The sequence below is a fragment of the Piliocolobus tephrosceles genome, chromosome 4 (assembly GCF_002776525.5).
Source record: "Piliocolobus tephrosceles isolate RC106 chromosome 4, ASM277652v3, whole genome shotgun sequence".
NCBI lineage: Eukaryota > Metazoa > Chordata > Mammalia > Primates > Cercopithecidae > Piliocolobus > Piliocolobus tephrosceles.
The window spans coordinates 13,319,785-13,340,288 of record NC_045437.1 but is presented as its reverse complement, the minus strand read 5'-3'; the positions used below and the strand labels follow the sequence as shown (position 1 = coordinate 13,340,288).

The following is a 20,504-nucleotide window of genomic DNA, read 5'->3' as shown; positions in this document are numbered from 1 at the left end:
GGTTGGATTTTGAGAAAATGAAATGACTTTAGTGAACTAGGCTACACCTTAAAGGCTGGTCCAGTTTTAAAGACTCACTTTTACTAAGAAAGTTCCAGGTATGTACAAACTCTAACATTTTGACATCAGGTTACCTAAATCTATACAACAAATAAGATAACAAATCTCGTGCAGAGAATGTGTCTCTTCCTATCTTGATATTAATCTGACTTTAACCAGCTCAGAGCAAAAATAAAAAATATCTCCAGATGTTAGATAACTGTTCTATTATTGCCACAGCATATAGAAGATTATATAACAGTCATATTTCTTGGCCTGCAGAAAAAAGAGGACTTTAATGCTTAGGTGAAACAGGTTGAGTTTTTGTTCCCCTCTCCAACTTCTTTTACCTGGGCATCTAACACAGCTGAGCACCATTCTGTTTGAAAATTATTTTTAAAGCTAAAGTAAAATAAGCATGCCCGGCCCTTACATTTTATATAACTTTAATTTGACCCTACCCTACTTTCCCCACTGGCTGCTGTTCTCTTTTTCTCTTTTCTTTTATAGCTGCGCACCTCAAATAAAGGTCTGTTTGCCATTTTCAGTTCTCTACTACATATTTACCCTAACTTCCAGCTGTCTGTCTTTCATAAATGGTAGTACTAATATATTAAAACAGGCTGGGCTTGGTGGCTCTTGCCTGTAATTGCGGTACTTTGGGATGCCGAGGTGGGCAGATCACCTGATGTCAGGAGTTTGAGACCAGCCTGGCCAACATGGTAAAACCCTGTCTCTACTTTAAAAAAAAAAGAAAAAGAAAAATTAGGGGGACATGGTGGCCTGTGCCTGTAGTCCCAGCTATTCAGGAGGCTGAGGCACGAGAATCACTTGAACCTGGGAGGGGGAGGTTGCAGTGAGCTGAGATTACGCCACTGCACTCCAGCCCGGGTGACAGAGTGAGACTCAGGTCTCAAAATAAAAAACAAAAAACAAATGCAAAACTATATGTATACAAACCTTTTCAAGGTATGTAGTTACTTTCCTAATTTACCAAGTTTAGTGTTTTTTCTTTCTCCTCAGTCCTTGGAGAAAACATCATTCACTTTTACTAGAAGGTCATTGGTTACTGTCTTTTGATAGAAAGGATGCAAATACAAACCAGATGGATGTTTTGAAGATCTGGAGGGAAGGAATATATACTGTTTGTCCTAGAGATAGGATTCTTTCCAATTCTTACATTTAACATTTTTTCAGTACTTATTCCATAGTGAGTTTTAGGCGATTGAGCAGTTATTATCAACCAAAACAGGTGTATGTGACTATTAAATCATTTACTCTGTAAGAATATACGTACTAGAAATTGAATGGAACTTTTCTAAGCGAGAGCTTCGTAAAATTCATATTGCTCAAGTCCCGTCATCTAAAGGTCAGTTCCCAGCTAAGAAACCTCTAATTATTCAATCTGTCAGCCCTGCGGCTGCCCTCTGGTGTCGGTCCACAGCGACAAGCCTGAATTGTTTAAGAGAGAGAGGCAGATTCTTGACCTACATAGCTAATGAGTAAAAAAGCACTGCAAATACTGTAATTTTCCTGGTTTTGAACCTCGAAATCTACTTAGGTGCTGACTATTCTTTTTCTTCCAGATTATGTCTTTCTTTTTTCTGGCACAAAGCCATCTATGCACTTTTAGAGCAGTCACAGCTCCTTACCTGCTCACCAACATTTCTTTCCTCTCACTGCTAGTTTGAATAGTAGAAATTTGAATTTGTTGGGACATGGTGTTTCCTTGGGATTAAATATGCATCTAGACCCCATGGCTGTACATCTAACTTAAAACAGTTTTCTGTCCTCTGTTGCAATAGCAGCATTTAGACATGCAAGGTTTGCTTGTCTGTGCTTTCCTGTCTGAGGTTGGTTGATCCTTCCTTTCATCCCCCAGACCATCAGGCCTTCGGACATCGCCACTGTCCGCACATTGAGCCGTCCCCCTCATCTCATCATGCGGATCATGGATTGCGTACTGCTGCTGTTTCAAAGGAAAGTCAATGCTGTCAAAATTGACCTGGAAAAAAGCTGTACCATGCCCTCCTGGCAGGAATCCTTAAAACTGATGACTGCAGGGAACTTTTTACAAAACTTACAGGTTGGTAGTTCAGTGGTGATGGGCTAAGAGGGAACTCATTCTTCACTGGCATAGGAGTCCTTTTGGTAGAATAAGTTTCTAAAGAAAGAATTCACTCTACATACATGTTTTTTTCAGAGTAAAACTTTCTGTTTTGAATATAAAACATTATTAGCATTAGAGTTTTTCCTGACAGATTTTAGTTGTATTAAGGCATCGTCAGTGTTATGTATACTTCAATAAAATTTTAAAAAATCATTTTAAGAAGACAATAAGTGTGTGTTTATATTATATTCACATGAATACAAATATATACAAGTATTTGTATTTTGCATTTCTCAGTAGTAATTTTTTAGTGTTCATTTACAGCTTTTTAAATTTTTTGAGATAGAACTTAACATGAATAAATGCACAAATTTTAAATGTATAGCTTGATGAATATTTACATATGTATATACCTATTTGTGAACACTGGAAGAAAAACACATATTTTCAGACCCCAGAAATCTCTCTTGTGCCCCAACCAAGTCAATAACTTTCCATAAGACAATTGTATCCTTACCTTTATCCAGATAGTTCGCTTTGCCTGTTTTGAAATTTGCATATATGAAATAATATTGTATGAACGCTTTTGTTTTGACCTCTTTCATTCAATATGTCTGTGAAATTTGTTCTTTTTGTTGCAAATGACAGTCTTTCCTTTTTCATTGTTATATAGTTTCCCAGTATATAAATGTGCTGTAGTGTGTGTGAGAAATGTTTAACAACTGATTCTTAAGGGAGAAAGGAAAAAAAAAAAAAAAGCAAAAAAAGAAGCTCTGATTTGAAGTTTTGCCATGATGTAAGCACTCCCACGATGGCTATTTTAAGCTGCCAAAATGATGTTGCTGAATCTAGAGTTGAGAAGAGGTGCATGGTAGTATGCCATTGTGTAGCGTTTCCACCATATAGGCACAATAGTTGTAAATGACCTCAAAAGCACAGATGATAGTAAAATTTAGTCTCAGAATTAGCAGGTTATGAGCTTTGACTATAACCTTTGCTTGAAATATTGTTTATTTAATTGTAAGCTTATATATTTTAATTTTTGATAATGGCCGAGTCTAGCAAGTTTGCAGAATTCCTGGAAATTTAACAATCATTTCTTACAAGCCTGTTTAAACCAGCACCAGTGTGAAACACTGTAATATGCTTCATTTTGTTTGTTCCTGTACTGTTGATGAATTTTGGGGTTAGTATTAATTTATGGCTATTATAAATCAAGCTGCTGTGAATATTGGTCATTTGGTGGCTCTAGCTATGCATTCCTGTTAGTTTCATGCTCAGGAGTGGAATTTCTGGGACTTTGGTTATATGCATTTAATCAGCTTTGGTAGGTAGTGCTGAAGAGTTTTCAAAAATGGTGTGTCAATATATGTACCCACCAGCAGTGTATGAGTTGCTCAGCATCCTCACTGTTTTCTACTTTTAGCTACTCTGATGAGTTTGTAGTGGTTGTCTTATTGTTGTTGATTTAATTTGCATTTCCCGACCTTTCCATAGGCTTGTGAGCCTCTGGGGAATTCTTTTGTTAAGTGCCTGTTGGAGTTGCTTATCCAGTTAATTTTTTTTATTACTTTGTAGAATTTCCTTATATATAAAATATGATTAATTCATCATTTATATGTTTTCAAATATCTTCTGCTGCTTTCTGGCATTAGTTGTTCCCTCGATTAATGATGTCTTTTGATAAACAGAAATTCTTAGGTTTAATGTAGTCCAATTTATTAATATTTTCCCTAATAGTGCTTTCTGTGTGTTCTGTTTAGGAGATCTTTGCCCACATCCAAGGCAGATTTCTAGTTTTCTTCTGGAGGCTTTATTGTCTTTTCTTTCATGTTCAAATCTCAAAGCAATTCATTAGGAATACCCAGTCCACCTCTATTTCCCAAGTTGTGAATTCAGCACCATCTTTCTTTCAGTTTTCAATTCAGCATTGCTCAAGTGACCGCTATGGCTGGAGCCTGTGGTGAGGCGCATACAACAGCTGTAACAATAAGTAGCTTATGAAACTAGTGGGCCAAACAGACTTGTCCCAGATAATTATAATATGAGATTCTGCCAATGGACTTGGACTTTGGGTGGAATCCTGACAAGTGATTCCAGGTTCCTGACATTTACCTGGTGGCAAAGCCCCTGCTCTTGGGCTCTCCCTTGCTATTTGTCATTGTCACCACTGACCTTCTGTTGCTCCCAGACATTTATCTGGCCTTTTTTTTGGGGGGGGGGTTACGATTTTTCAAGTCTCATAAAAACGAGTTACATTAAACGAGGTCTGAATGAGAGTGTGTTCTACTATACATTATGAGTTCTGTGAAGGTTTGTGTCACTAAATTATTTAGGTGCTAAATTTCTTTCTGCTTGGAAAACATTTAATCATCCTCTTTTAAATGATCAAACACCACTTTTAAAAGATCCAATTTCATTGTTTGGTCAGTCTCCTTTTTCTGATGCAGAAAGGCATTCTTAATTCATTTCTGCTACTATTTTAAAATTTTATCCCACCAGAAGATAATAATTCTCTCATATTCTTGATAGTTCTGTGATTAAAAATTAATTCATCACCCTCAAAGCCTAATGTCCAAGTTATTATCTTCACATTTTAGGTGAGTTTAATAAAACCTCTGTCTGAATGTATTAAGCATTTAGTTGCTGATAAATGCTAAATATATATGTCCTCAGACTGAATACACTTGTATTTGTTTTTCATTGGGGATTTTATGGGCTTATAATTCATCTATTTAGGATGAATGACAAAAGATCTTTATTGCTTTGGAAATTCTAATAACCATATTAGTGTTCGTCACCTCAATAATTTGTTCTTTCCCTGGATCTCACTGTATTTATTTAAGGTTGGTATCTTTCCTACAGAAGACAGTGTGTGCTCTCACAGACTTCTTTGCTATCATTTCTTACTGTGCTTTTACCTTTAGGACTTTTGCCTAATATCTTAAAATAGTGACAAAATATAATGCCCTTCATTCATTTGCGGTCGTTCAGTCATTTCAGTAGCATTGAGAGCCTGATGCAAGTATGACTTCATGGAAAGAAGTGTTTTGACTTTATTTTACTCTTTTCTTCCATAGCAATTCCCAAAAGACACAATCAATGAAGAGGTGATAGAGTTTTTGAGTCCTTACTTTGAAATGCCTGACTATAACATCGAAACTGCTAAACGCGTATGTGGAAATGTAGCTGGTCTTTGTTCCTGGACGAAAGCCATGGCTTCCTTCTTTTCTATAAACAAAGAGGTGCTGCCTCTGAAGGTAAGCCTCCTAGGCAGACCTGGGTGAAGGTGGCTGGGCGGAGTCTGTAGGTCAACCGATCTTATCTTTTCACAGGAGCACGTGTGCCTGTGGCTTCTGGTGTTAGGGTACTCAGGTCCACGGGGAGAGGGAGCATTAGAAAGGCCAAGCACAGGATGTTTCTTTCTTCTTTGTAATCCTGCTCTAATCAGAACCGTATGAGCCTCTAAGCAGGGATGGCCTCTCTACAATGATGCTCACTACAAGTCCATTGTGGGCTGCTCGATAGTTTTCTTCCACAATGCAAACTTGAAAAAACAACAACAACAACAAAAAACAAAAAACAAACAAACAAACAAACAAAAACCACCGCAAACTGTAGCATAGAATCCTCTGCTGATATTTAAGATCTTTATCCAGAGAATCCTATGAATGAGGTAGGGTCAAGACAGAACATGCTGGAAGCTGGTTTTAGCTTGGCTTAAGGCATGACATATTCCTCCCTTTTCCATTTTTGTTTTGTCTCTCAGGAAAGAAACTGAATATCTGAATAGTTGTTATTTAATGTGACTTTTTAGACATGCTTTATGTTTCCTTTGCGTAATTGAATACTTAAGCTTCATTTTTGCATATTCCCCTACCATGAAAAGAGGCAGTCTTCAGCACATGGAGAGGCCACGGAGAGTGTGGTTTTTGAAAATGAAATGCTGAAGTCTCAAAATCATACCTCATGGCTTGGTTGATTATTTTGCTTTTGTATGAGTCTCATCTTTCTTAATCATCAACTAAATTCTACTTATACTTGTAAACTACCCAGGAAACTTAATAATCATCATACAAGTAATCGAGAGTATCAGGAAGATAGGCATAGAGTTGAACATGCTATTTTGTTTCTACTTGTTGTGATACCAAGACTATTTATTCAGCAATTGAGGCTCTTGAAGTCCTAGGATAATCTAAAGGGACAAAGAGTCATTTGAGTCCGAGAATTTCAGAGCAAATAATCGATGTCACGCTGTCTGACACCGTGGGTATTGTGACTATTGAAGACTTCAGCGTAGCTCAAAAATGGACAATCTGATATTGACTGAATTAGAACCAATATTTATATCAAGTGAAAAGTACAGGTCATTCTTCGCATACTTTTCCGGTGGGTAACCATGCATAGTGTCTTAAAGAGAACTACAATTAAGTTCATGATGCATAGTTTTTTCTGTTATTATTGTTATTTTAAGCACATAGCTGAAATCTTTAAACATGGACATTCTGAACAAGGCTTGCATAAGAACAATGAGATCTCTTCCCCTGTGTTCAATGCCATCCACATTTCAGCTTTCAGCTTGTGTCAAGACAATCTAGGTCCTACAGTAGGAGGGGAAGGGAACCGTATCAGAAGTGGGAACCTTTTTATTTGCTCCTACAACCTGTGCTTTTCTTTCTGAGAAGTCTGTTCTCTTATATTCTTACAAGTATCTAGCATCTTGGACCACACAGCTTGTCGGGTTCCTCTTACGTCAGTCAGAAAAATACATGCGGTTGCACAGATCCATGTTTGCTGTGTAGGGAGGAGTAGAAGAGAAAGTGAGTACATGTTGTCACCAGGTGGTTCTGTTGAATATATTAAGAAATTCAGACCTAAGCCTTTAACTTCCCTTCTTCCTGGAGGGGCTTCACTTGCAATCCCCTGCTTCTTAAATGAGGAGAGGTCAAGGGCATTCTGTAAACTTCAGGTGGAATCTCTTAGACACTAATTAGTAATGGACACACTGAGGAGCTGCTGTCGTTCATCTTGCAATCCTTATAGTTGGGCTAAGTGACTTCTAGTAGTGAATACATTCAAACAAGTATGAATTACAGCAATAGCAATTTAGATTCTATTCAAGTTCCTTATAATGAGATTTCTCCTGTAAAACTTCATGGAAATCAGTATAGGTACAAATAAAGAGGATGTTATAAAAAAGCAGAACTTAAATATTGTACATGGATAATAACAGTAACAACATCTACTGTTTATTGAACTCATGTGCTGGGGACTAGACTTGGGATTTTACATATGTTATCTTATTTAATCCTCACAAAAAGTCGTAGGAGTTAGTTTTTCAATATTTTAATGAAGAAACTGAAGCTCACCGGGTTTAAGCTACCTGCACAGAGTTCTACAACTCCTAAGTTGAGCAATTAATTGGGTTTGAAGGATTTTGATTAGCAATTGTTGACAGGTTCGTTTAATAAAAATTTTATTTATTTATTGGTGAGTAAAGTACTAGAAACTGTTCAAAATCTTTGGGTTTGCAATAGTTTGTCATTAGTAGGTGACTTTAATTTGTAAGTTGCTTGACATGGTGACCTTACTTTTTCCTTTCGTGTTGGAGCTATGGCAACAGTTGCAGCTTACTGCAGAGCTGAGGAAAAAATGTTCCGCCAGTCAGGTTCTTTTTAAATTGTAACTTACAAGCGATGCTTTTGCCCATCACTGAATCTAGTCAATTATGGAACTCTTGAGGTTTTCCTTAAAGATTTATTCTGCCCAAATTTGGAAGCCTGAAGTTTTGAGATAGGAAAATAATTTATTTCAAAAGTGTTTTAAAAATCATCTTTTCTCAAATGCTTCAGAAAGACTGTGCCTTCTAGTCATCCCATGAAAGTCAATATTAACATTTTGTAAATTTGAAAGGGAAAAATTTGGTTTCAAAAAATGATTTTAAAGGATCTGAATTTCTTAGGCATGAACTACTTTTTTACATCTCATCTTTTGCTAATATTGCTTTTGGTTAAGTCTTTTTATTCTATCTTAATAACTTCTTTAAAACAAACATTTTTAATTAGTCACAGCTCAGGGTATCAAATATGCTTTCCAGAAGGCAAGAAATATATGAAAGTGAAAGGAACAATGTCAAGACCACCACGATACACAAAACCTAGATGTTTATAATCAGTAAATAATCATTTTCTATCCTTTATTATTCCTCAACAGTGATGAGTCCTGCTAGGCAGATAGTTCTAAATACTGTTTTTTCTACAACTCTTAATATTAGCATGTTTTATAATATACCTATATACATTTAATATTACAGTGTTCCGATCTAGGCAGACTATGACCCGTGTGCCAAATGTGGCCCACTACCTACATTTGGATGGCTTGTGAAATAAGAGTAGTTTTTACATGTTTAAATAGTTCTAAAATAAGTACATGAGCAATAGTTTTGATTTTGCCTCTTGGCCCAAAATATGTACTATCTGGCACTTTAAAGAAAATATTTGCTGACCCCCTTTCTAATGAACTGTAACTTTCTGCTTATACACATTTATGTCAAATTCACATTAAGATTTGTTCAGGACTTAATGTGATTTGAAAGGATTCTGGAGCTGGAACAAAGCAAAGGTATTAACACGCGGTGTAGTTGAGTTCTCAGACCCTGAAATGAGGGACGTTTTGAGATTGGCTGCCCATCTCTTCACTCTGTGCGTGTCCTCTGCAGGCTAACTTGGTGGTGCAAGAGAATCGCCATCTCCTGGCCATGCAGGATCTGCAGAAAGCCCAGGCGGAGTTGGATGACAAGCAGGCGGAACTCGACGTGGTGCAGGCTGAGTATGAACAGGCCATGACTGAAAAGCAGGTAACTGTCCTTTGTCATGGCAGGGACTGTCACACATCTCCACAGCTTCTCTCTCCAAGAGAGTGGGTTTTTGTGGGGATTCACTGAATTTATACATAATACATACATAGCACATAATGGACACCAAGGGTCTTTGGTGAGATGACAGGATGGTCAGTCGAGATGGCAGTCAGTGCTGGAGCATAGCCATTCTGAGTTTCTTTATTAGTCGGGGATGGTAATAATGATAGCATCTTGTGTAGTAGCATTTTTGTTATGTTTTTCAAATCGTGTCCTCCCATGTTATCTCATTTAATCTTTGAAATAACTTGCAAAGTAGGCAGGGTGGATTTATGTATTTATTTATTATTTATTTATTTATTGAGACAAGGTCTTGCTTTGTCGCCAGGCTGGAGTGCAGTAGCATGATCATGGCTCACTGCAGCCTTGAATTCCTGGCCTCAAATGATCCTTCCGCCTCAGCCTCCCAAGTAGCTGGGACTACAGGCATTCACCACCATGCCTGGCTAACTTTTTATAGAGACAGGTTTTCACCATGTCGCCCAGGCTGGTCTCGAACTCTTGGGCTTAAGCAATGCACCTGCCTCGGCCTCCCAAATGTTGGAATTACAGGCATGAACCAAGGCAGCCTAGTGCCTTACCTATCTTTGTTCTCATTTTAGAGCATTCAAATCAAATGTCTAAAGAGATCACAGAGGAAAAGTACCTGAGTTTCTAAGTAACCAGGATTTTGACACTTTTTTTCTCTTAAATACATACTTTTTTTTTTTTTTTTTTAATAAAGTCGTCTCCCTAGAGTACATAAGCTTTTGGCTTAATAAAATCTGTATCTGCCTCTGATAAATCCTATATTTGGTAGATAATACCTTGATAATTTTATGAAATTCACCCCTACCTCTTCTCAGCCTTTACTTGGCAGAATTGAAATTCCTGCCTTGTTAGTTTTACAGGGGTCCCAATAAGAGTTTAGATAAACATTTCAGTTTCACTATCTGCAGAATGTATGGTATATTCTCTTAAAGATAAATCTTCTGCAAGCAAAGTAAATGCTTTTGGAAGCTTTAAAGAAGTAGCACTTTTGAAAAATGTCTGTTCATGTCCTTTGCCCACTTTTTAATGAGATTTTTTTTTATTGTGAATTTCTTTAAGTTCCTTATAGATCCTGGACATTAAGATTTTTTTTCAGATGCATGTTTTGCAATAATTTTCTCCCATTCTATAGGTTCCCTCTTCACTCTGTTGATAGTTTCTTTTGCTGTGCAGAAGTTCTTTATTTTAATTAGATCCCATTTGTCAGTTTTCGCTTTCGTTGCAACAGACACTTTTCAAAAACAGACATACATGCGGCCAATAATCACTGATCACTAGAGAAATGCAAGTCAAAACTACAGTGAGTTACCATCCCACAGCAGTCAGAATGGCTACTATCAAAAAGTCAAAAAACCATAGATGCTGGTGAGATTGTGGAGAAAAAGAATGCTTATCCACTGTTGGTCAGAGTTCAGTTAGTTCAGCCATTCTGGAAGATAGTGTGACAATTCCTCAAAGACCTAAAAACAGAAATACCATTGATCCAGCAATCCCATTACTCGATATCTACCCAAAGGAATATAAATCGTTCTGTTATAAAGCCACATGTGTGAGTGTGTTCATTGCTGTCCCGTTCACAATAGCGAAGACATGGAATCAACTTAAATGTTCAACAGTGATAGACTGGATAAAGAAAAGGTGGTACGCATACACCATGGAATACTATGCAGCTGTAAAAAAGAATGAGATTGTGTCCTTTCAGGAACATAGATGGAACTGGAGGCCATTATCCTTAGCAACTAACACAGGAACTGAGAAACCAAATACCATATATTTTCACTTATAAGTGGAATCTAAATGATGAGAATACATGGATGCATAGACAGGAACAACACACACTGGGGCTTATTGGAGGGTGGAGGGTGGGAGGAGGGGGAGAATCAGGAAAAATAAGTACTAGGCTTAATACCTGGGTGATGAAAATATCTGCACAACAAACCCCCATGACACAAGTTTACTTATATGACAGACCTCTACAGGTACCCCTGAACTTAAAATGAAAATTAAATTTTAAAAAAGAAGTAGCACTTATGTGGGTTTGTATACTTATGCCTCATAAAATTCACTTGTGTATGGAAAACATTATGGCAGTTTGAAAGAATCTACTTTGGAAGAAGTGTTAATTTCTACCATTTTGGATGGTTATTTGTATCAGGAAGCTCTACTGAACACAGGGAAAATATTTTACCTTCTCATTTTATTATGTGTAGATTTTAACATTTTTAACCTTAATTCATTCAGCAAGCTTTATTGTTTTGGAGCATCTTCTATTTGTTAGGTAAATAATCATGGGACCACAGAAGAGCTGTAACATTATGGCTCTAACGCTAAAACTTGAATTTCAACAAGTGTCAAATTCCTTATTAAAAAAAAAAAAAATCTGGACATTCCTACAACCAACTTCTGAACTTGATCTTCAGTCATTTTTGTTGCTCTTCTCCCTCCATAGGACTGCATGAAAGTCCGGGGGTTTGTGGGCCTCCCAGAAGGCAGGAAAAGGGTTCCAATCTACAGTTCACCGTGGCCCAGGCCTGCATGGCCCATTGAAGGAGAGTGTGTCCTGGCTACACCCCATGCAGAATCCAGTGCCTTTTCCTAGGGTTCAGCTTGCCTAGGCCTGCAGGAGAGTGGGCCTGAGGATGGGGGTACTACTCAGGGAACCCAGTAAGTCCCGTGTGCTCCCCTCAACAGGCTACGGGGAACACATGGAACTTACAGTTTTCTTTCTCTTGCATTCTCAACATTTGCTCCTTTCTCTTCTCCCAAATTGTAATCCCCCAAAGAAGCCTGGGCTTCCAGAAAACAAAAGCCAGAAAGGGAGAGGCCTGGTCATTTTCGGATTTGGCTGATGGAATTGGGATTGAAGAATTTAGCGAAAGCAAATCAATATTAAAAGTATCTTACAAATAAAAAGTTTTTTTTTTTGTTTCTAATAAACGATGTAGGATTGTCCTTCCCAACTGGCACCTTCCTTCTTGAAGGAAGCAAACAGATGTGAGGGGCCGTGATTAGGGGATGTGCCTGTCTGATGTACTGTTAGTTTTTTTGCCTTAACTCTAGAGGAAGAAAATAGATTAGGACAAAGTGGAATAAATATCCTGCTTTTGAAAAACACTGCAAAGTGTTATTATTACAAAAGCAATTCATGTCTCTATGGAAAATACAGGTAACCCTGGAGATAAACATTAATCATATTCTGTTATTATTCATGTCATAATATACGCCTTTCACATGCATTTTAAACTCAACATAACTGATAATTTAGGAATACCATTTTATAAATTGAATTTTTAACTTAATATATTGTGCTCTTCTTTCTTGGTCATAAAAATTTTTATAGGTTTTTTTGATGGCTTCAGAGTATTCTTATTCATGGATACACTATAATTTATTTAAATAATCCTCTATTGTTAGACATTTAGCATGTATATATATTTGAACACCCAATGACTTGGCATGCAGCTAAACCTTTGTCCATACCCATTTTATTTCATAAGTTTAGATTTTTACAAGTAGAATAAGCAATTGTTGCTTAAACACTAAGAAACAGAGCCATTTGTTTTTTGCTTTTTGTGTTTTTTTGAGACAGAATCTCACTATGTCGCCAAGGCTGGATTTGAGTGGCACGATCTTGGCTCACTGCAATCTCCACCTCCTGGGTTCAAGTGATTCTCCTGCCTCAGCCTCCCAAGTATCTGGGATTACAGGCACCTGCCACCACACCTGGCTAATTTTTGTATTTTTAGTAGAGACGGGGTTTCACCATGTTGGTCAAGCTGGTCTTGAACTCCTGACCTCAAGTGATCCGCCCACTTCATGGCCTCCCAAAGTCCTGGGATTACAGGTGTGAGCCACTGGAGCCATTTGTTTTTAAGAACTAAGCACTGGCCGGGTGTGGTGGCTCATGCCTGTAATCCCAGCACTTTGGGAGGCTGAGGTGGGTGGATCACCTGAGGTTGGGAGTTTGAGACCAGCCTGACCAACATGGAGAAACCCCATCTCTACTAAAAATACAAAATTAATGGGACGTGGTGGCACATGCCTATAATCCCAGCTACTTGGGAGGCTGAGGCAGGAGAATCGCTTGAACCCAGGAGGCAGAGGTTGCAGTGAGCTGAGGTCGCACCATTGGAGTCCAGCTGGGGTAACAAGAGCGAAACTCCATCCAGCCAAGTTCCATGGGCAGGGGATAAGAGAGAGGACAGGGCAAAGGAGAGAGGACTGGGCTGACAGACACATGGAAATAGAATGTCATGCTTCTTGTGAAGTAATGGCTCACGTGCCTCAGGAAGGCAGATAGTATGGCATGTTCTACAGTTACATTGTTGAGCCAGAGGCTATATTTATTTCAGTAAAAGTTTTCTTGTGATTATGACTTTTGTTAGACCTTACTCGAAGACGCAGGGCGATGCAGACACAAGATGCAGACAGCTTCCACACTCATCAGTGGCTTGGCAGGTGAAAAAGAAAGATGGACACAGCAAAGCCAAGAGTTTGCTGCACAGACTAAAAGACTCGTAGGTGTGTAAATTGCTTTATTAATGAGATTGTGTGTTGACTGTGATAGGGAATTAGATAGCTTATACTTTAGACAGCTTATACTTTAATCGAAATAAAAAATGCTTGATTATTTCAAATTCCTCTGTGTGTGTGTGTGTGTGTGTGTGTGTGTGTGTGTGTGTGTGTGTTTCTCCAGCTATTTCAGAGAAAGAGACATTGGTCTGGCATCTGTGCTGTCCTTATTAGATGTGTTAACTATATTTATGCCTTTTATTATCAGGTCACTTTAGAATTCTGTGAGTACATGGGTATATTGATCAAGGTCACATTTAATGAAGGCTCTGTCTTAGGAGGTTTGAGTCTCTTAAACTTAGAGGCCATCTTTTCACTTCTAATGAGAGTAAAAATCATCCAGTGCTTGACTGCTAGCAGGTATCACTTGGTAGGCCACGTGGACCCTATTGACTAATAAACCAGACTACTGCTTATTCACTGGCACAGCCACACGTGCTTCCAGTTTGATTTGTGGAATTTAGTTTAAAAGAATTATTGTCTTTTAAAGTTTTTCATTTTTAATATGCTGTACAATTACAAGGATGAACCTAAAGTGTTTCAGTGGTGTTTGTTTTCTGTTTTAGGGGATGTACTGTTGGCTACAGCTTTTCTATCTTATTCTGGTCCATTTAACCAAGAGTTTCGTGATCTTCTGTTAAATGACTGGCGGAAGGAAATGAAAGCCCGGAAAATTCCATTTGGAAAGAACCTAAATCTCAGTGAGATGTTGATTGATGCTCCTACTATTAGTGAATGGAACCTCCAAGGTCTGCCAAATGATGACCTGTCCATTCAAAATGGAATTATTGTCACGAAGGCATCTCGTTACCCTTTGTTAATTGATCCACAGACTCAAGGCAAGATCTGGATTAAAAATAAAGAAAGCCGAAATGAACTCCAGGTAATTTGTGTTTTAGTATGTTTATGTTACCGGTTAAGTTTTATTGCCTCAGATAAACAAAAATCCAAGAGTAAAGAAATATTCAAAAACATTAGAGATGTTTTTGTAATCCTAGGTAGAGCACTAGCAGATGCAAGCTTAAATCTAATATGAAAATATTTTCTAAAACTTTCATTATTTGCATGTGTGTTAATCTCTACCAATGCCATCTTTCAGTGGTTTCAGACTATTCTGTCAGGGTCCAGGGCTCTCTTTGATGAGTAGAGAACGGCAGAGCTGTATCACGCAAAGTGTGCAGCATTTTGCGTGAATACTTCCTAATTATCACATTATTACTTGTCATTGCTAAACAACAATGGAAACAATTAAACTTCTTTACAATTTCACCAAGTGTGGGTTTCAAAACCAAGGATCTCTAAAAATATATGTAAAAGGTGAATGCCCCCTTATCCTAAATATTTGAGATCAGAAGTGTTCCAGATTTTAGATTTTGGAATATTTACACGTACATAATGGGATAACTTGAGGATGGGACTCAAGTCAGAGCACGAAATTCATTTATGTTTCACATACACCTTATTCATATACTTGAAGGTAATTGTATAGAATATTTAAAACAATTTTATGCATGAAACAAAGTTTATGTACATTCAACCATCAGAAAGCACAGAAGTCAGGTGTGGAATTTTCCACTGTGGCGTCATGTGGACTCTCAACAAGTTTTGTATTTTGGGACATTTTGGATGCTCAATTTGTATTTGCCTCTTGCAGTAGAATGCTTTAGGCTTCATTTGAAAACAGTTATCTCTGTGCTTGCTTCATAATAATGTCTGTCAACAGCAACCTTGAACCTTGTGATCCTGTTCCTAGATCACGTCTTTAAATCACAAATACTTCAGAAACCACCTGGAAGACAGCCTTTCTCTTGGAAGGCCCTTGCTTATTGAAGATGTTGGAGAGGAACTAGATCCAGCACTAGATAATGTTTTGGAAAGAAACTTCATTAAAACTGGGTCTACCTTTAAGGTAGGTTAAACGTATGGATGACAATGTGCAGAACAGTTACCACGAGGCCAGGTCAATGTGACACAGATAGAATGGTCTTAATAGGCAGCAACTTAAATTTGAGTCCATGGGAAAGGTTTGTTTTTCTCTTCTACACTTCTTGACTTTGGATTAAAATATCCAAGAGCAATCCTTTGAGGAATGTTGACTTCACTTTTGTAGTGTGTGAAGGGGTCTGACTGCCTCTCGATGTTGATAGTTTTGAAGCTTCTCCATTCCCCTCTCCCCTTCTGCCCCACTCACATCTGGGCAGGCTGATAAAACCTGGGTGCCCCCTCCTTTGGCGTAAGTTGAAAATTCAAACCATGCAACCCCCTGTCCATACCTATGTATGGTAACCCTCAGCCCAGCTCTACCCCCTAAACACCATAAAGCCCTAGAGCAGCTGCCCCTCCCTGCTCTCTCAAGGCAGTTTTTGGGACCTGTTTGGGAACCTACTCTGATCTCTCCCACAAACCCATCATGTGAGTAATAAGCCTTTTTGTATTCTTTTGATGCATGTGTAGCATCATCAGTCTCAACCTCTGAACTGAATTTTGGGTAAGGGATCCATCTCACTCCTGCAATGTGATCACAATTTTGGTGTTAAGTTCTATATTCAGTCTTCCTTCCATCCTTCTTGGCTTCCTTCCTTTCCTCCTAGTTGTCTGAAGCTGTGCAGATGCCTCATGACCATTTCTTTTTTAGTATACAAATGATCTCCAGTTATGTCATTATTTAAAACAATACTTGATCTGATACAAAAAAGACATAGTAAGGTATATCTCTGTTTTATTACTTTTAAATTTCTTTTTATAAAAAAGGTGAAAGTTGGTGACAAGGAAGTCGATGTGTTGGATGGCTTTAGACTCTACATTACCACCAAACTGCCTAACCCAGCCTACACCCCTGAGATAAGTGCCCGTACCTCCATCATTGACTTCACTGTCACCATGAAAGGTCTAGAAGATCAGTTACTCGGGAGGGTCATTCTCACAGAGAAGCAGGTGAGTGAAGTGTGGCTCCCTCCCATTCTGCGTTGCTTTAATGTCATATTTCATTGACAAAAATAAGACAGTAACAGTTGTAATAGGACCGAGTTTCTCCCCTTTTATTCCCTGTGTTTTTTTCCCATTAATCGCCAAGTATCTTCTTTTTTTCCTAAAGGAAATTATTAACCAATCATCTACCCGTATGTTACACATATGTCTCATAAATTATGTATGTCATCGATTGCCTTTATACAGGCTGATGGTGAAACTATGAGGAATCAGTCTCATCTTCAGCATCATTATTCTGGTCTTAAGTTGGTTGATTTATCTGAAAGGTGTGTTCTATTATGAATTTTGCTAACCTGTTGACTTTTAATTTTCTGGTACAGATCTAGGTTTTTCTTTCATTTGATTCATTATTACGCTTTTAGAATATAAAATTAAAACTCTGTACTCATAACAAACAACATTGTCAGTTCTCATTTGTGATCTAAGAGAACCCTGTAGTATGTCCTGACAGGGTCTGATGTGAGAAAACAGAAGTTTGTGACACTTGAGTTTCACTCTGTAAGTTTTGAAGGCTACTTACGTAACTATGCTAATGAAACATAACTCCATATCTCCCCTCTTTACTTCTGTTTTATGGGATAACTTAATGCTCAATGAAAAAAGGCCACACATTTGTAAACTTCCTTCTTTTGAGTGAGCATTTTCTCTAGGGAACATGTGAGGCTTCAGCAAAGAACCGTGGAAGATTTTAATGGGAATGTTATGGTGAAACTGCATGAACTCTTAACGTTGCTATTGATTTACTCCTGAGTTCAATAATAATGAGGAGTTTAGTTAACTTAGTGACACCTTCTGTACTGACCTGAAGATTATTTATGTTAATACGGTCAGCAAAGTCTTTGGGGTCTGTCCTTCCCCTTCTCTGTACCTTTTCTGTGTGTTGTACGGTGCTTGCCCTTCTGAGCCTACCATGTGTCTCTTTCTCCTCAACTTCCTCTCCTTCTCTCTCCCTTCCCTTTTCCTGAACATTATTGTTAATTTATAGCACATGAATCACAGGGTCATAAAGTTGGAAGCTGCGTTAGGAGCATTTAATCCAGCTTCATAAATTCACATGGTTGAGTGATCTCAGAATGGCAGATATTGATTCTGATTCCTGCCACTGAGTTGCTGTTGTGGTAATGACAGCCTTCAAAATACGTACTTGCTTAGTTTTTGAGTCCCGAGTTAAATCTCAATAGAGGTGGTGGAGGAAATTTAGCGTTGTCATGTAATTACTTCAGGCAGGACTGGGATTCTTGAGCAATAGCATGTGACCTTGAACAAGTGGGAGTTCCTGAGGGTCTTTTGGGCCACCTCTGTCACTGGTATTTGAGACTGTCCTTCCACCTGTAGCCTTGGCTTCATGGAGATAAGAGGCCCTGTGGCAGTTTGAATAATATTCTTGTCCTTGGTTTTCTTATATTTAACTGAATGAATACAGTCTCCTTGGAACAAATAATTGGATCTGACAGACTTGGATTGCAGCAAAACACAACAACAGCAACAGCAACAACAACAACAAAAATAAACCCATCCCTGGGCCTTAATTCCTGTAGCAGAGGTTTAAGATGAAATAAGGAGCTTGTTAAGCTTATTTGAAAACACTTGGAGCAACCCTGAAAAGCCAGTATGGATGCAGGACCAGGCTGTTTCTTACTTCTTAGGAAAATTGAGTGTCTTGAGAAAATTACTCCTTTAATATCATCTCATTATCAGAATCTGTTCTGGGCTCACAGTAAATAATTCTTACAAAATGATCAGCCAGAATAATGTGACACTCATTTTTTTTCTCACATAAGAACAGACACTCGTTTTCTTTTATAATGTGAACAACATTCTAACACCTAACCTTTATTTATTTTGTTCCCAAAATGAGGTCTTGTGATAGAAGAAGTGAACGGCTGAGCTTAATTTTGATGGATTTTCAGCAGTATGCTTATTCTAAGGGGCTTTTATTTTGCAGCTTCTTCACTTCCCAGCGTATTCCTGAATCTGCTAACACTGCCGGACCTTCTCAATCTGGGTGGTGCAAATGGGTCTGAGCTGATCCCTGCTGCTTTTGGGTCATTTCCTATAGTCTAGTTACTCTATTGAAAAGAGTCTTATGTCTGTGCCTTATGAACACAGATATATCAGTGTTTTAAAGTCCAAATTATTCCTTTGACTTCAGTGACAATGCATTCTCTCTGACTATAATCTCACTTCTTGGGTGATTATAAATATAAAATATCCATTTGAAATTTTATTGGTTTAAGGAGGTCTGTTGACGCTAGGAAGATTACACACAGGAAGGGGTAGGAGATCCCACACAGAATAGCAAGTTCATGTTGGAAACCATCTGAGGAATGTGGGGCTGAAACAAAGGCTGAGTCTCTTCAGTGGAGGTGAGTCATGACGTCTTAGGTTTGTTGGTTCTTCTTGTGAAAGGAGGCTCTGAACGGGAATTGTTCATGCAACGGAAAGACACATCTTTGACTCCAAAAATTAATCAGTTGTTCTGTGTCCTGAGGATACAGGGGCAATGAGAGACCTTATTATCACACGTAATTGGGTCTCATGAATGCTCAGTTGTATACCTGCTAGACCTTTAGGTTTGTTTGCTTCAGAAACACATTAGAGCATCTGAATGCAAGGAAGCATGAATTTTAACAGAGTTTATATTCTTGTGCTTCAAGACAGTCATTTTAAATGCATGTGCTGTTCAAATTCACATCAAGGCTATATCCAGTTGTTTATCTGATGTACCTGTGAGTAGATTTGGACATTCTCCTGCTATTACCAGAAGGTGATGTATCTAGACCATTTTGAACAGGCAGGAAACCAGTAGGTCTACAACAACCTTCCTTTATAGAAACCAAATCTCTTAGACTCACTCTCACTTGGATCATAGAGAATAAAACGGAAACTTAAAAAAAATCTATGTTCCATTGGGAGAAAAATGCCAGTGTTGATCAACAGCTCCTACTGGTCACACAATACAAGGCCTGAGGGATCATCGTTGTTCAGAATTCTGGATGAGCAAACAAGTGTGTGATTTCCTTTTGAGGTACAAGTTCCTGAACTTGGTGAAACTGACATGGGAAGTAGTTTAAAAAGGACATTAAATAGACATCATTATCACCAGCTCACTGTTGGTGGAGGAAAAAGAAATCTCTTTCTGAGTTCTCTTGTTTAATCTTTCTATTTTAATTACTAGTGTAAAGTACAAAAGAGAAATGATATTTGGTAAGGGGGCCTGAGTTATACCTTTAAGAATGAGAACTCTGGCTGCCATTTGTCTTTTACTGATTTCAAAACTTTGGTTATAAATGCAGTTTATGTACACAAATAAGTTTAGTTTTCATTTGCTTCTTTAAGCTACTTACAGTAAAAAATCATTTAATTAACAAATGCCATGTTCACGAAATTTTACCAAACCACCCTGTACATGTAAATTTTTATTTTATTTTTAATTGATATATAGTAATTGTACATGTTTGGGGGTACATAGCGATATTTCCATAGTATAATGTAAAGTGATCAGATTGGGATAATTAGCATATCCATCATCTCAAACATTGATCATTTCTCTATGTTGGGGACATTCAATATTCTCCTTCGAACTATTAGAAATTATGTAATATAATCATTAAGTGCAGTCATCCTGCAATGCTATAAAACACTATAACTTATTCGTCCTATCTAGCTGTAATTTTGTATCTTAACAAATCTCTCCCTCTCTCACCCTTTCCCCCACCCTTCCCAGCCTCTAGTATCCTCTGTTCTGCTTTTCACTTCTATAAGATCAACATTTTTTTTTTAGCTTACACATGTGAGTGAGAATATGTAGTATTTTACTTTCTGTTCCTAGCTTATTTCACTTAGCAT

General features: G+C 37.9%; 1 protein-coding gene across 2 annotated transcripts in view; it reads left to right on the top strand.

Annotated features, from left to right (window-relative positions):
• Nucleotides 1-20,504, top strand: part of DNAH5 (dynein axonemal heavy chain 5) — a 319,082-nt gene that overhangs the window by 243,933 nt on the left and 54,645 nt on the right. For both annotated transcript variants that reach the window (XM_026455693.1, XM_026455694.1), the window contains exons 59-65: nucleotides 1,922-2,125; nucleotides 5,230-5,409; nucleotides 8,868-9,005; nucleotides 13,481-13,616; nucleotides 14,234-14,550; nucleotides 15,421-15,576; nucleotides 16,419-16,601. In XM_026455693.1, the coding sequence (XP_026311478.1) occupies nucleotides 1,922-2,125; nucleotides 5,230-5,409; nucleotides 8,868-9,005; nucleotides 13,481-13,616; nucleotides 14,234-14,550; nucleotides 15,421-15,576; nucleotides 16,419-16,601 (1,314 nt within the window). The remainder of the gene's footprint in view (nucleotides 1-1,921; nucleotides 2,126-5,229; nucleotides 5,410-8,867; nucleotides 9,006-13,480; nucleotides 13,617-14,233; nucleotides 14,551-15,420; nucleotides 15,577-16,418; nucleotides 16,602-20,504) is intronic.